The sequence below is a fragment of the Hyperolius riggenbachi genome, chromosome 5 (assembly GCF_040937935.1).
Source record: "Hyperolius riggenbachi isolate aHypRig1 chromosome 5, aHypRig1.pri, whole genome shotgun sequence".
NCBI classification, from domain to species: Eukaryota; Metazoa; Chordata; class Amphibia; order Anura; family Hyperoliidae; genus Hyperolius; species Hyperolius riggenbachi.
In genome coordinates, this window is record NC_090650.1 from 256,770,687 (window position 1) to 256,786,361 (window position 15,675).

The 15,675-nt window shown below is 40.4% G+C and overlaps 1 protein-coding gene across 1 annotated transcript in view; it reads right to left on the reverse strand.

Annotated features, from left to right (window-relative positions):
- Positions 1-5,216: 5,216 nt before the first annotated feature.
- SLC22A23 (solute carrier family 22 member 23) overlaps positions 5,217-15,675 on the reverse strand; it is a 211,116-nt gene continuing 200,657 nt past the window's right edge. Inside the window, exon 10 of the mRNA XM_068236824.1 lies at positions 5,217-8,324. Coding sequence (XP_068092925.1) covers positions 7,967-8,324 — 358 coding nt within the window. The 3' untranslated portion in view covers positions 5,217-7,966. The remainder of the gene's footprint in view (positions 8,325-15,675) is intronic.

Below are 15,675 nucleotides of genomic sequence, written 5' to 3' on the forward strand. Positions count from 1 at the left end.
TGGCCAGAGGCGCCCCTGCCTCCAGCCCCCCAAAACGGCCACGAGCGGGCCCCCCGCGGGAGCAGGGGCTGCATCCCCTATTGTTACGCCCATGACTCACTTGCTGCAAGCTTCTGCATTTTTTATTCTATGTAAGCCAGGGCTTGATGTGGAAAGCACTTTGCTGCTTTGTAATTTGAAGAGCTCTTGCTAATGGTATGTGTGTCTTCACTTGAGCAATGTGATTTTATAAAAATCATCCATAGCATTGCATTAGCAAGAGCTTTTCCAATCATTAGTGATTAAAAAGCTCTTGCAGTGTGAACCACGCCTAACTCGTGTGTAGCACATTGGTCAGATTTTCCAAATGTTACAATCAATCAGAAAAATTAATTGTAATTCTTGAATTAAAAAAAAAAAAAGGAAAAAAAAATTGTATTGTGTGTGGCCACCTCTTATGCTGGGTATACATGTTACGTTTTTCCGCACGATTTTCCCACCCGATAGTTTTTTCTGCTCGATCCTCCCCTCGATTCTGTTATCTTTGCTTGTTTTTCTTATCTATTTCCATTCACTGCTATGAGAAATTGAGCGCAGAATCGATCGGAAGGAATATCGGACATGCTCGATATTATCTATCGGACCCATCTATAGAGCGGAAAATCGTACCGTGTGTACCCAGCATTAGGCAGATTGCAACAGGAACAGTCTTCAGGCAGAGCCAACCCTCTGTCCCTTTATTGTTAATCTGCCATGTGGCCTGATGCATGATTCTACAGTAATATTGCTGTCCACAAGCAATATTACTGGTACTAATGTCAGACTACTGCGTGTTGCGCAGTTACCATGCCCAGTAGTATATAGGTAACATTGGCGTTGCTATGGTAACATGCATTAAGAAATGTAAGTCATGTTACCCTTGACAACACTCACATTACCCATGTACCGCAGATCTCACTAACTGCACAATACACAGTGGGACAGATTTATCAAAGCATTACCGACAGTTTTTTCTTCTTAAACTGTTCTAACCAGCAGGAGAACTGTTCTGCATGATAACAAACTTCTCAAATCCTCTGTAATAGCAGCAGTTTAGTGTGGATTTCTAGAGCTGCACTACAGTTAAGAATAGTGCAAACCCATCCCTAAACTGCTGCAGATTAAGAAGAGCTTAATAGCAGTTCTACAGATACTGCAGCAGTGCAGGCTAGACATGATTTGTTAAGAGCTCCTTCCTCCTGCTGCCAGTAGTCCTGTGAAGCTGTTCTGTGCTTAACCCTTCCAGTGCAGGGTATTGTTGCAATACAGCAGATGTATTGGTTACCTCAGCAACAGGTATTCCCCTCACACACTGCAGTGTCTGAGGAACCTTCCTAACTCCTCCTATTCCTAACAGTTTAGGGCCTTTTTCCACTACCCTGTGATTTGATTCTGATCGCAAATCGCAAGGTACATTAAACTAATGGAAACTGTAGCAAAAATTTCCATTCGTGCGATCCGTTTGCAATGCGATTTTGGTCAAAACGCAATCGTCATCCTGCCGCGTTTTGAATGCGATTGAGCTTTACTATAATGAGTATAGTAGCTCAATCACAATCGCATGGTGGAAATTGAAACGTAATTAAACGCAATCGCATTTCATAGTGGAAAAGAGCATTATTTAGTGATTTCTTAGCATGTCTGAGACAAAATATTGGTAGGTTTTTAGAAATTCGTGCAAACGGTCTCAGACACTCTTGATAAATGTCCCCCAGTGTTCTGCTGGTGCTAGTACTGGCAATATTGCCAAGATAGTGATATTACTATAGGTTCATGCATCAGGCTGCAAGACATGAATATATTAACAGAGCTTTCTCTCATTTATTTTGTCTGTAATAAACTTCCCCAGGAATGTCTCACAATGATACTGGTTGGTGAGGTCTGACAAGAATCAACAAGGATGTCTGAGCATAAATGTATACTGTAAAAGGTGTATATATACACACACATACATATATATATATATATATATATACATACACATATATATATATATATATATATATACACATATATATATATATATACATATATACACATATATATATATATATATACATATATATATATATATATATATATATATATACACATATATATATATATATATATACACACATATATATATATATATATATATACACATACACATGCACACACACACACACACACAGTACAGACCAAAAGTTTGGACACACTTTTTTCAACAGGACAATGACCCCAAACACACCTCCAGGCTGTGTAAGGGCTATTTGACCAGGAAGGAGAGTGATGGGGTGCTGCACCAGATGACCTGGCCTCCAGTCACCAGACCTGAACCCAATCGAGATGGTTTGGGGTGAGCTAGACCCCAGAGTGAAGGCAAACGGGCCAACAAGTGCTAAGCATCTCTGGGAACTCCTTCAAGACTGTTGGAAGACCATTTCAGGTGACTACCTCTTGAAGCAATTGCCCCCTGAACCTAATAACTGGTTGGGTTACCCTTAGCAGCAATAACTGCAATCAAGCGTTTGCGATAACTTGCAACAAGTCTTTTACAGCGCTCTGGAGGAATTTTGGCCCACTCATCTTTGCATAATTGTTGTAATTCAGCTTTATTTGAGGGTTTTCTAGCATGAACCGCCTTTTTAAGGTCATGCCACAACATCTCAATAGGATTCAGTTCAGGACTTTGACTAGGCCACTCCAAAGTCTTCATTTTGTTTTTCTTCAGCCATTCAGAGGTGGATTTGCTGGTGTGTTTTAGGTCATTGTCCTGCTGCAGCACCCAAGATCGCTTCAGCTTGAATTGACGAACAGATGGCTAGACATTCTCCTTCAGGATTTTTTGGTAGACAGTAGAATTCATGGTTCCATCTATCACAGAAGTAATGGGACACGCACTTTCCAAAAAGTTCAACTTTTGTCTCGTCGGTCCACAAGGTATTTTCCAAAAAGTCTTGGCAATCATTGAGATGTTTTTTAGCAAAATTGAGACGGGTCTTAATGTTCTTTTTGCTTAAAAGTGGTTTGCGCCTTGGATATCTGCCATGCAGGCCGTTTTTGCCCAGTCTCTTTCTTATGGTGGAGTCGTAAACACTGACCTTAATTGAGGCAAGTGAGGCCTGCAGCTCTTTAGATGTTGTCCTGGGGTCTTTTGCGGCCTCTCGGATGAGTTTTCTCCGCGCTCTTGGGGTAATTTTGGTCGGCTGGCCACTCCTGGGAAGGTTCTTCACTGTTCCATGTTTTTGCCATTTGTGGATAATGGCTCTCACTGTGGTTCGCTGGAGTCCCAAAGCTTTAGAAATGGCTTTATAAACTTTACCAGACTGATAGATCTCAATTACAGTACTTTTGTTCTCATTTGTTCCTGAATTTCTTTGGCTCTTGGCATGATGTCTAGCTTTTGAGGTGCTTTTGGTCTACTTCTCTGTGTCAGATATCTCCTATTTAAGTGATTTCTTGATTGAAACAGGTGTGGCAGTAATTAGGCCTGGGGGTGACTACAGAAATTGAACTCAGGTGTGATAAACCACAGTTAAGTTATTTTTTAACAAGGGGGGCAATCACTTTTTCACACAGGGCCATTTAGGTTTTGAGGTTTTTTTTCTCACTAAATAATAAAAACCATCATTTAAAACTGTATTTTGTGTTCAATTAGGTTATCTTTGACTAATAGTTAACGGTTTTTGATGAGCAGAAACATTTAAGTGTGACAAACATGCAAAAGAATAAGAAATAAGGAAGGGGGCAAATAGTTTTTCACACCACTGTATTTTCAGTTGTTTCACACTTTTTGGTTATGTACTATGCTTCCACATGTGTTAATTCATAGTTTGGAAGCCTTCAGTGTGAATCTACAATGTTCATAGTCATGAAAATAAAGAAAACTCTTTGAATGAAGGTGTGTCCAAACTTTTGGTCTGTACTGTATATAAACACACACATGAAGACATTCTGAGTGCACGCTCCCCTGACTGCTGTGAGAATCTTAAAGCAACTCTGCGAGGAAAAAAGTTTGTAAGTTAGCGAATAGCCTAAATAAATGGAAGCCTCAGAATGCTCCAAAGGCTTGCCCGATCCCACCGCTGCCACCCATGAACCTCCTCTTCTTGATGGCAGCACAACCATTGGTGTACAAATTCAATCATACTGGGCATGTGCGAGTATAGTCCACATATGCACAGTAGCACAAAGCCACTGGTGCTCGGAGGATAAAGCCGTGGATAAGTGGCTTTGTTCTGAGCATGTGTGGTGTGTACTAGTACATGCAGAGTAAGTTTGCGCTTGTACACAGATGGCTATAAGAGAATCCTTTGTTGAGTATGCTCAGAGGGACCCAACACTGGATCGTTGGGCTCATGGAGAATCAGAGAAGCCTCTAGACTATCCAGAGGCTTCCTGCTACTGAGGTGTTTTTTTTTTTTCAAATTATGCTTCAAGTAAATATAAAAAGAAAAAAAAAGTTAGATACCCATGGACAGGAAAGGCACTGTATCCTATAGAGCCTTCCCTGTCTTCTCTTGCTTCCCTTGTTCCAACGCTGAGCCCCCCCCCATTGTGTGTACTTAACAGATTTTCAGAATACACGTCTGTGAGCCCTTGGGAGGCTTTGGAAGCACTTGTGCCCCCGAGTGCTTCTGAAGATGGACGGCTCCATACTGCACATGTGTGAGCGCGCTTGCACCTGTCTTCGGAAGCTCTCCGGGACACAAGTGCCCCCCAAGTCAGCAAATTGAGGGGGGTGATGGCTCTGGATCGAGGGGTACAAGAGAGGTCAGGGAAAGCTCTATAGGATCCAGAGACTTCCCTGTTAAACATCAGGATCTAACCTTTTTTGCCTTTACATTTACTTTCAGATCCACTTTAAGAATAAGTTGGACATCACTAGAAATTTCAATTCCTTATATGCTATGCCTAGTGCCTGCCTACTTGTGGGTCATTGTCTCCAGTGTGCTGTGTGAAGCATAAATGGGGAGCACAGCAGTAAGGGTGAGACTTGCTCATGGTTGCTGCTATCACACAGTTAATGGAAAAAGAATGTCTCCATTATCCTCAGTTATATATAGGTTGTTGTTTTTTTTTGTTTTTTTTTGTAACAAACATGTCTATTCTCAAAAATAAAGCCAATTGTGAACAAGGGTAGTATAGCTTTCATCTGGATACAATCTTCTCTCTCAGACCTCACTGTGCATTTAGTAAAGATACATAAAAACATGTTTTCCTGTTTTGGAGGTTTTTATTTCTGTACACGTACAGTACAAATAATTTTGTGCCGATACAACCAGGTGACATGCACACATTTAGTTTGTAAGACATTTGTCAGTACTCAGTTTGAAAGCTTGTGCTATGGACGTGTACCACCAAACTATTCCTGAATAAAGAGAAACAATAAAATGAAATAGTTATACTAAACATCAGTAGCATCAGTAGGGAAAATAAAATTTTAAAAAATGGCTCTCTCCTCATTTTATAGGGAGAATATTAAAAAAAACAACAAAGAATCACAAATTCATATTGCTGGCAAAGAAACTGCTTAGCTTGCTGAAACACAAGTTCATTATAAATAACATCTAGAATTTGGAATGGGTCTGTGTATTTTGCTTCGTGAAAGGCTATCAAACTCCAATAAGCATGGATCTGAATTGCAGCCAAATATCCTTTACGAATAATTTATAGTATTGTTTACACACTTCTCCATTAAGGAGAGTAAAACGGTATGGGATTTTAATAGCATCCGACTGTATGTGTACATTTAGTGTTCTTTTATAAAATAACTGGTGCTTACTATGGTTGACCAGTTGAAACTATTGCATTGGCTCTTAGAATGATGGACATGGTAGTGAGATTAATATAACTGGTTCAAAGAGTCTACAGTACAATGCCCACAATTCATGAATGATTGCTTCAAGATTACTATACAAAGAGGACATTAAAATGGATTACTTTCATGAGTGAAAACAAATGGATGGGAATGGTGTTTCAAACACCTAATAGTAAAACAGGCTAATTTTCCTCCACAAACACTCACAGTACACTTCAGAACACATCAGTCATATAAGGTGCATCATATCCCCATCTTTTCTTGGTGGGGACGCAGTGCGCTTTAGGTCATCCCGACGGTAAAGTGGTCAACACTCAACAGTTCATTTAATGGCACTTCTTCCAGTTTGGTGAACCTGTGATTTTGACTCTACAACATTTAGAAACATTTATTAAAATACCAACATTGAATCTGCATTTGTACAAACCCCAACATCCCTCCCTCCAATTCACAAAACGAAACCGGCCAAACGTTGACTTTAGTTTCTTGTGGTTTCCTGTCTTTCTCATGATGCGTTAAAAAATTCACCAAAAAAGCATTGCTCACATTATGATTAACAGTGTTCAACTAGAAAGCACTAATGTAACAGTTCACAATTATTTCACTTCTATCAGTGTATTCTGTACCTTGATGCATTGGTGGAGGCTTTGCTCAAGGCAAGATTGTTTGATAAGCTAAACTTCGCAGGTATCATTTTTTATTTTCCCTATAAAAAAACAAGGCCGTTTCTTCGACTTTTTGCGTTGTCTGCAACCTCCAGAGCAACAATCGTAAACATACATAGATATGTTATCACTACGCACTTTTCCAGATGTTTATCGTGCAGGAGACTACCCTATCACTGAGGGTAAGAACCTTGTCTGGAGCACAAAATTGGTACTGCATCTTCTTATCAAGGCCTATTGTTTGTAATGTTAAAGACACACATGATTTAAAGATCTCTGAACTAGTCGTTAAGCCTCCCCATATCCACCCATTTATCCAAAGCAGGTTGAGGGAAAAACTGTACTATGGTACATTTTGCACAGCCCTACTGTTTTTAATGCAAAACCTTACATTCTGTAATATAACACTAACATAGTCCATGTGACACACTTCTTCATGCACTCTTAAGTTAGAGCGAAAACATCTGACTACATGGCAAGTGAGATTTCAAAACTGTACAACTTCAAGACCATAACCAATGTTTAACTAGCATGATCTACCTGGGAATCGGAACTGCTAAATCGCCAAGAGAATATTAGTGTTAGCAAGTTCTCGTGATGGAGATTGGATCTCAACTACAGTCAGCAGGCAATCTTCTGTCCATACAGGAGGGAAGGATTCAGCAGAATTTGGCACATATTTCCAGCACATCTCTAAGCCTTCTAACAAATGCCTTCAATATTAAGACATTAAACCTGAGGGATAACCATTAGTTATTCTCGGTCTTGACTGCATGTTGCAGCTAGCAGGCTTCCTTCGTGGTAGTGGTATTTATTTCTTTTCTCAGTTGGTCTGTATTGCTCAAGTATTCTAGAAAAAAAATACACCAAACTGTATATGAACTAGGAGCCCATTAGCTCAGTCTTCCCTTTCATGTTATCAGACGTACAGCACAAGTGTCTTTCACAATTTGTGCAGAATAAAAAGTCTTTATTTAACCACGGATGGGCACAACCTCCCAGTGAAGCTTTGACATTTTGCCCCTTTATTCTGCCAGAAATATTCTAGCGTAACATATTTACCGACATGCTTCAAACAGACCAACTCAAAACCAAAGCAGCTCCTAGCAGCATTTTTATTTTAAATGCTACTTGGGCAAATTCTGGATCTGATAACTGCACTTTTAGGAAAAGAAAAAATTATACTGGATGATGTAAGAAGGATAAAGAGTTTTACGAGTTATTCAGATCTGAGAAAAAGATTTACGCAATAGTGGTTGCAGTTGGAGGAATTGTTGACAACTGAAGAGGAAACAAAATGGATGGAATATTTGCCGACAAGGAAATTGGTTTGCCGTTGGTGTGTTTTTCATGTTGATGGGGCGATAGCAGCTCTGTGGGAGGATACCCCAGTGTCAGATAATCCTATGGTTGGCCTGTAAGACCTGTGCAAAGGGGAAACAATAAATACAAGAGATGTTCCTCCGAAGGAGCTGTCCAGCTATGCTGATTTGATGCCATTGACGGTGGTGTTTTCAGATACCCCATCTCCCATGGCTGCGGAGTCATGAAGGCCAGAGTAGTCCTTCAGTTCTGAGTTTGTTAACAATAGGGGTTGCTCTCCTTTCTTGTGAGGTAGGAGAGGCTGCCGAGTGTAATTCTCTCCATCAGGGATGTTTTCTGGTAGGTTTTGGCTCTTACTCTCTGGCAGCAAAAGGATGCAAATGATGCAGATGAGTGTGCAGCAGGCAAATATGATGTGGTGCAGGAAGTAACCCTTCTGATTGTGAAGCTCCATGATGGGGGCTGTTAATAACCCAAAACCAGCACTAGCTAGGACTAGTCCTAGACCAGCACCCCTATGAGACAGAGAAAAAATAATTTCAGTTAGATTTTAGAAACAGCAACATTTTTTGATTCACCCGACCACAAAGATAAGTTTAGTTAAAGAACAGAATGGAAACAGAGGGTTATCTTCAAATGCTTAGAATACTGAAATAACGGATTAAGAATGCTATGGTGATTAGCATGTTCACATATTTTTGCAACGGATTATCATTTTTCATATATTTTATGCTACTGTGTTTATCATTTTTCTCTCGCTTTGCACACAGTTTCCACAGTTCAAATCCCAGCCAGGGCACTATCTGGAGTTTGTACGTTTTCCCCATGTCTGTGTGGGTTTTCTCCAGACAATCTGGTTTCCTCTCATATCCCAAAAACATACAGATAAGTTAATTGGCTGCCCCCTAAATTGACACTACACGAGACACACAGACATATGACCATGGTAGGGATTTAATTGTGAGACCCTCTGAGGGACAGTTAAGTGACAAGACAATATATATACAATGTACAGCGCTGCAGAAGATGTCAGTGCTATATAAATACTAAGAATTAATAAAAAATACTAATAACTGTACCACATTTTCTGTGTTGTGCTCATTTTATAATATAGGAGACCGCAAAAAGCACCGACAGGTCCCACTGCACCTGAGCTTCTCCTTACAGAATTATAGCCACTCCTCCTTCAGACCACATGACCACTGTGCAGCCTTTGCATTGGAGTAGATGTCAGCTTGTAGTTTGGCTCTATGCATGGAGGTGTACATGTAAAAGGGCCACATGGACTTATAGGGGCAAGATATTGTCGATGGTAAAATATAAGTAACACTACCGATATTTCATCCATCGATAGCAAGAAATAGACCCCTTTTCACCCTCATTAGCCTCAAGCAACTGAAATGTCCAACACTGCACAGTAACATTGTTTCCCCAATAGATCCACTTCATTTAAAAGTCGTGCAAATGCATGGGGGGCAGCAGAAAGGCAGGCGTCCATGATGTATTTACTGTTATTATTATTATTTATTGTATTTATAAAGCGCCAACATATTACGCAGCACTGGACAATAAATATATACAATGATACAAGGATGACAGACCTAACAGGGTTATACAACATAGAACAAAGTTATACAAGGCAAACCGTACAGGATACATGATCATGTGATTTTGGGTTGATTAGGTAGGCCCAGTAATACAAGTTGAAGGTTGTCATAGGAAAGGAGCTCACAATCATGTAGACTACACTAGGGTAGGGAGGACCCTGCCAAAGGCTTACAGTCTGTTGTGACTGAAACACTACAAAATGACAGGAGAAGCAAAGACAGAGCTCCTTTAGAAGTCTGATCTCGGTAGGCTCAGTATTCAACGATAACTGTAAATTTATCAAAGCTAGGGGGGTGGCTATGATTGTGTCATTATACCTGTCCATTCCTAGAGAAGCAGTCTGGTACAGGGAAAGGGCGGGATGCTACAACACACACAATGCATCCAGAGCATCTTACACCAATCTGGCCAGTCCAAACCCCCTGCATCCAATTCATGAATTGCGCCTGTGGCTGGTGCCTCTTCTGCTACCTCTTGGCCTGGCCCTGTATAAATGTCTTCAGTTTATGAAACCACAGACTCAGACTCCAGGTACCCAAAATTGCTCCGACTCTGACTCATTAGCCTAATACCTAGGTTCTCTATGTGTGGTACGCGTACCACAGGGGGTTCTCCTGATGGTTCCAAGGGGTACACGGGCTTGATATACTTAACCAAGATGATAAATATTATTTAAACAGCACCAAATTAGTATTTTAGCTAATTAAAATCAATAATAAATGCTTGCACATTTTAAATATATATTTGTCAAGGGGTACTTGTGATAATGTTTACTATGCTAGGGGGTACTTGGTGAGTACAGAGTTTTAAAAGGGGTACATACCAATAAAATGCTGAGAAACACTGATCTAGTATATACCAGGGCTGTGGAGTTGGTACAAAAATCATACAAATCCTCAGTTTATGAAACCTCAGACTCCAACTCCAGGTACACAAAATTGCTCCGACTCCTCAACTCAGACTCCACAGCCCTGTTCATACCGATTTGCATTGTAAACATACGTGAAAAGGATATTTTGTAACACAATAAAACAAGTGTCAGCCTGTTACCTGCACTTTAGCCTAAGCAGTCTTTTCATCAATTTGGGCTTCAATGGATCTAATGCTGGGAATACACCATGAGTTTTTTTGGCAGATAGATGGTTCAATCGATAATTTCCCACAGGTCTGATCTGATTTTGATTGTTTTTCTGATTTCCTCATAGAAGTGAATATAAATCGATCAGAAAAATGATCGGAAAAACGATCTGAAAGTAAATCTGCCAAAAAAAAACCTCATTGTGTATTCCCAGCATAACACTGGTCAATGAAATTCAGAGACTTTAATGCTGAAGAGGCAGACTCTAGAGGAGTGATTCACTGTAAACATTTAATTGAATGCACATTAGTTGAAATGAATGGGGATTTGCTGCATATTATTAGAAGGCTTAAGTAAACCCTGCAAATTTTGAGGCTGGATTCACAGTGGTCAGTTGCAGGACACATACATTAAAATGTGTGTGAACTGCAATGGAGACTGGACTTGCATGCAGCAAGTTAGAATAATGTGATCAGTTACAATGCAGCACTGTGAAAAAACCCATAAAGTTTTATGGGTAGTGAGATGACATGGAGAATTATTCCGCAACTGATCACTGTGAACTGGGCCTTACTGCTCTTAGCTGCATACCTCCTTCAGTATATTTGCGCACGGTCTACACAGCAAGGCTCTCACTGTTCAATGGGTTATGTGCAAAAGATTCAAAAGTACAAAGTCACTTCAAATTAATTTGGAAACTGGGTCATAGAGCTAAAAAGTAGGTGATGGAATAAAACATGAGATGTTGTCCAATCCATATGAGGAATGCCACAAAGTTACATGAAAGTTGAGGACATTTGACATGTTATATTTATGACTACCACCAGAGGGCACACAATGACTAAAGAATAAAAGAGCGTTTAGGAAAAACCTTCCCGGCATTGTGAGGATGCAACTGACATACAAATGAGAATATGTAAGTGAACTGTACTGGCCCTGACCCTGCACCTGGCAGACAGCTCAGTTCCATGTCATCCTGTGCTGTGAATAATTGTGTACCTTCCTGGCATATTGCTCAATACAGGCCACTATATAAAAGCGGGAGAAGTGCAGCATGCAGGACTAGCATGACCTACAATAGTGTACAGCTAAGGACAGCACCTGGGCCTTCTGCCAAATTGAGGAGTATTGTAGCTGATATGTTTTATGTCCTCTGAGTAACTGGGATTATCCAGGCATCTTTCCAGCTGAGACATCCAAGACACAGGAGGGCCGCCTACATAATAAAATTCCAGATACTTGTGGCTCTGCACCTTACTGATCAGTATTTCATTTAAATGGTAATTGATTAGGCAGCTGTGTGACACCTCATCTGCATCTTCTACCTGGAAGGGGTTATAGAAAATGCATAAGTCATACAGAGCAGACTGTCTAGAGCTTGCACTTTCACAATATATCTGTCCCATGAGGCTTATATGAGAGTTGTCCTTCCTCATTTTCTATACTGTCTTCTCCTGCCATGAAATTTGTATGCATTTTCAAGAAAACAATCTATTTGAACTTCCCAGGGGAGATTTAATAATTCTGTAGCATAATTCTCATTGGTAATCTAGCACAACTATACTCGAGAATCAGGAATCACATATCCATCCCTCCCACTCATTGTGCCATACAAGGAAGTTCCCTGGCCTACACCACTTTTTTCCTTAAAGCCAAAGCCCCAACACCTTCATTAAAATGTACCCTTACTTACCTATGAGGCCATCCGCTTCCTGGCTGGCATAACTTCTTACACTCCTAAGAGAACTGCAATGCTTAGCCTGGCACCAATCTCAGTGCCTGCTTTTTGGATGCCACCTTCCTCCTTTGGGTCATTACTCCTCCCTCCTTTCTACAACCTAAAACTCCCACAAGCCCCACACTGGATTCCACAAAGTTGATTGGCCCCATTTGATCCCATGACAAGTTAAGGGAAGGGGGAGGGTGTTTAGCAGTTGTAACAGCAATGGATTGGTCCAATACAGTGAAAGGGAGATTCCCCCCTCCTGAAAGGCAAGAGAGACGGAGGCACGGGGATGCAAAGGCAACCAGTCTCTAGAAGACTTTGGGACGCCAGGTGAAAATGTTCACATATCATTAAGTCTTTATGAAAGGATGGGGTGTACTTATTTACTAGGCAGGGAACCCCAACAAGATGGCCAAAAGAGATCCATCTGCTTTGAAGGTAGGCTCATTTCTGTCTAGATTGTCATCTCTAAAGCATCACGGATATTTTCTGTGGACTGCAGGCTACTCAAGGATACTACAAAAAAACAAATGCTTTGCCAGATAAAAGTTCAGCTTAATGTGTGCAGACAAAGCATAGGATTGTGGTGCAACCTTAATGGTAACTCTCACACTGCTGTTATGTGGTTTGTAAGCCAGGGAACACTGCTCCCAAAACCTTCAGAGAAAAGAATCTTTTTCCCTACCTGATTCCCCTTGTCTGTTTATCACATGCAAGCCTCAGATTAGGTCACACTGTACAGCTGAAATGACAGTGTTTCACTAGCAGGAAACAATTACATTGCCAGAGGTAGTAATTTACCAAACGAGTCATCCTCACAGGTTCCTGAATGCATGCAACATTGCAGCAGTTAGCAGAATCACCATCTGCCAAGGTTTCTCTCTGATTAGTGGACTACAACCAAACTACTGTATTATTTATTAAACCAAAACTCATAAAAACACCTCAAACAAAAAAAAAAAAAAAAGAACTGCAAGTTTATAAACGAATGAAAAATAAACAATGCATTGCTGCTAGCAACCGCCTAGCTCTCCAGTTATTATTCACACCAAAAAAATGTCAGTTTTCAATGGGTTATTTTATACTGCACACTCTTCTGTCCTACAGGTTTTTATACGATCAGCCAGTGCATGTACCGTATTTGCTATAGCACAGCAGCCTTCTCTGGCACAAGCATATGGTACTGTTGAGACCATTAGCATTAATAGGAGACAAGGCTCCATGCTTCACAAGAGCTGTATTAACTTCAGGGATTATCACGTTCCCTCACTGGGAATATTTACCAGACAACAGCAGCCATTCAGGGGGTTTCACGTCTAGATAGGATCTTATTATATGATGCAACAACAGCCAAATTACCTGTAATGAATTAAAGAAAACGTCCAATTCTCTCTTCCAATAATGAAATAAGAATATACATGCTATGGTTTATGGGCTACTAAACTGTATTGCTTTTGTAATACAGGTAGTTATTTAGGTTAGAATCAGTTTTTGGCTTAAAGTGGATCCGAGATTAACTTTTACTCATTGCATAATTGTGTTCCTTTCCTATTATTTATAGGGCATTCATCAAGCCAAATACTTTTTTGTTTTGTTTTAAAACTCTAATTCCCTATAAACTAAACAAGCCATGCCCACAGGTTTTCAGAGAGCCTTGGCAGTAGCAAGGGCTCATGGGAGCTCAGTCTGGGCAGGAGGAGGAGGAGGGGGAGGTATTGCTAGCCAGAGATTTCAAATGCAGAGGGGAGGAGGGAGAAGGAGGGGGATTAGGTTTTTTTCACAGGCTAAGTGCTGAAGAAGCAGATAAGCCTAACTGTGTGTAATGTTTACAAACAACATGGCTGCTGTCATTGTATCACAAGAAGAAATAATCATATTACATTGAAGCTGTTTGCAGCTACATTTGCTCTGTAAACTATCTAAACTTTAGATAAGATATATAGACAAGTTACTTGTTATAGTTAAGGTTTTCATCTCGGATCCGCTGTAAGTAGTTGCGTACCACACCTGCAGCAACCGTGCATCTAGGGGAGTCTAAATACCGGATACAAATACTTGTTCTGGATTAGTGACTCCAAAAGTATTATACTTCACCCTCCCAGAGGGTTGTTTTGTAATTGTTGGTAAAGGTAAATAGAGGATGATGCCATTACTGACAGCATTTTTCATGTTTGATGAAGCTGTTGCAGAGAAGCTTCCTTTGGAAAAGTTAGTCACATGACTCACGGCTGTTTGAAACCAAAAGAGCTTTCAGGGCTATTGCCCACTAGAGTGATTTTAGCCACGCTTGCATTCCAAAATCCCTAGGCTAATGAAATTCAGTGGGGCAAATTAACAGGAGTCAGTAGGGAAAATGCAATAGTGGATCCTGCAGCATTTTTGACGTGATCAAGCTCCAATTCAAAGTACAGCAGCTCTGCAAAATCGCTGATGAATTGCTGTTTGATTTTGCAGCAACTTTGTGCGCCACAACTGTAGATGAATAAACGTTTACCTATATGCCGGGACCATGTGCAGCGGTCTTCGGCACGTTGCCCCTCCCCCTTGCACAGAAGCAAGGACATGTGCAAGGGGCCCTTGTGGTGCTTAAGAAGCTGGCACACAAGGGACCGGCATGTATGTAACTTTATTACAAAAGAATGCAAATCGTAAGGACGGTACACACTGGCAAACCGTGCCGCAAATCGTGGGACAAAAACTGTAAACAAAGCGCTTGCACTTTAGGAAAGAGCTTTTCTAATCACCAGCGCTTTTAGGACTATTTCACACCAAGAGGGCTTTTTAGCATTTTTTCAATTGTTCGTGTTTAGAAAACCTCAATGTGTTCCTACGGGTTATTTCACGTTGGGGCGATTCGATTTTGTGAAAAATCACAAAAAGCCCTGCATGCGATAATGTCTATATGAACAGTGCAATCAATTCTTATACAACAAAAGCTTTTTCACACTTTAATACATTCAAATACAATTTAGCTCTACTAAAATCAACGTTTTTCCAAAGCCTGTAAAAATGACGTTTTGTAAGTATGATGAATTACAATAGTCAGACTGTGCAGTGGCCAATGTTATTCAGAATCAGTTGTATGATTTGCAACCATTAACCATTCCAAAAGGGTTTCTATCAGGAATCGGTAAATAGTAGTTTGCTGCCAGTTAATGGATAAAGGTGCCCATACACTCGTCAGATTGGCAACAGATAGATAAGAAATGCATCTGATGATCTATCTGATGCGTTTTTAGAACATTTTTTACCAGGATAGAATTCCAATAGATTTCAGTTTGAAATCTATTGAAATTCGATCTGATGGCATTTTTTTGCCATCAGATTTCCATTAAGGCCAATGCAAACTGATAAGCAATCTCATCAGATCGACCTAAATTTTCCACCCTGCAAGTTCGATGGAAATCCATCGAAATCGATCGAAATCGGCCGTCGATCGGTCGATTGGCCAACC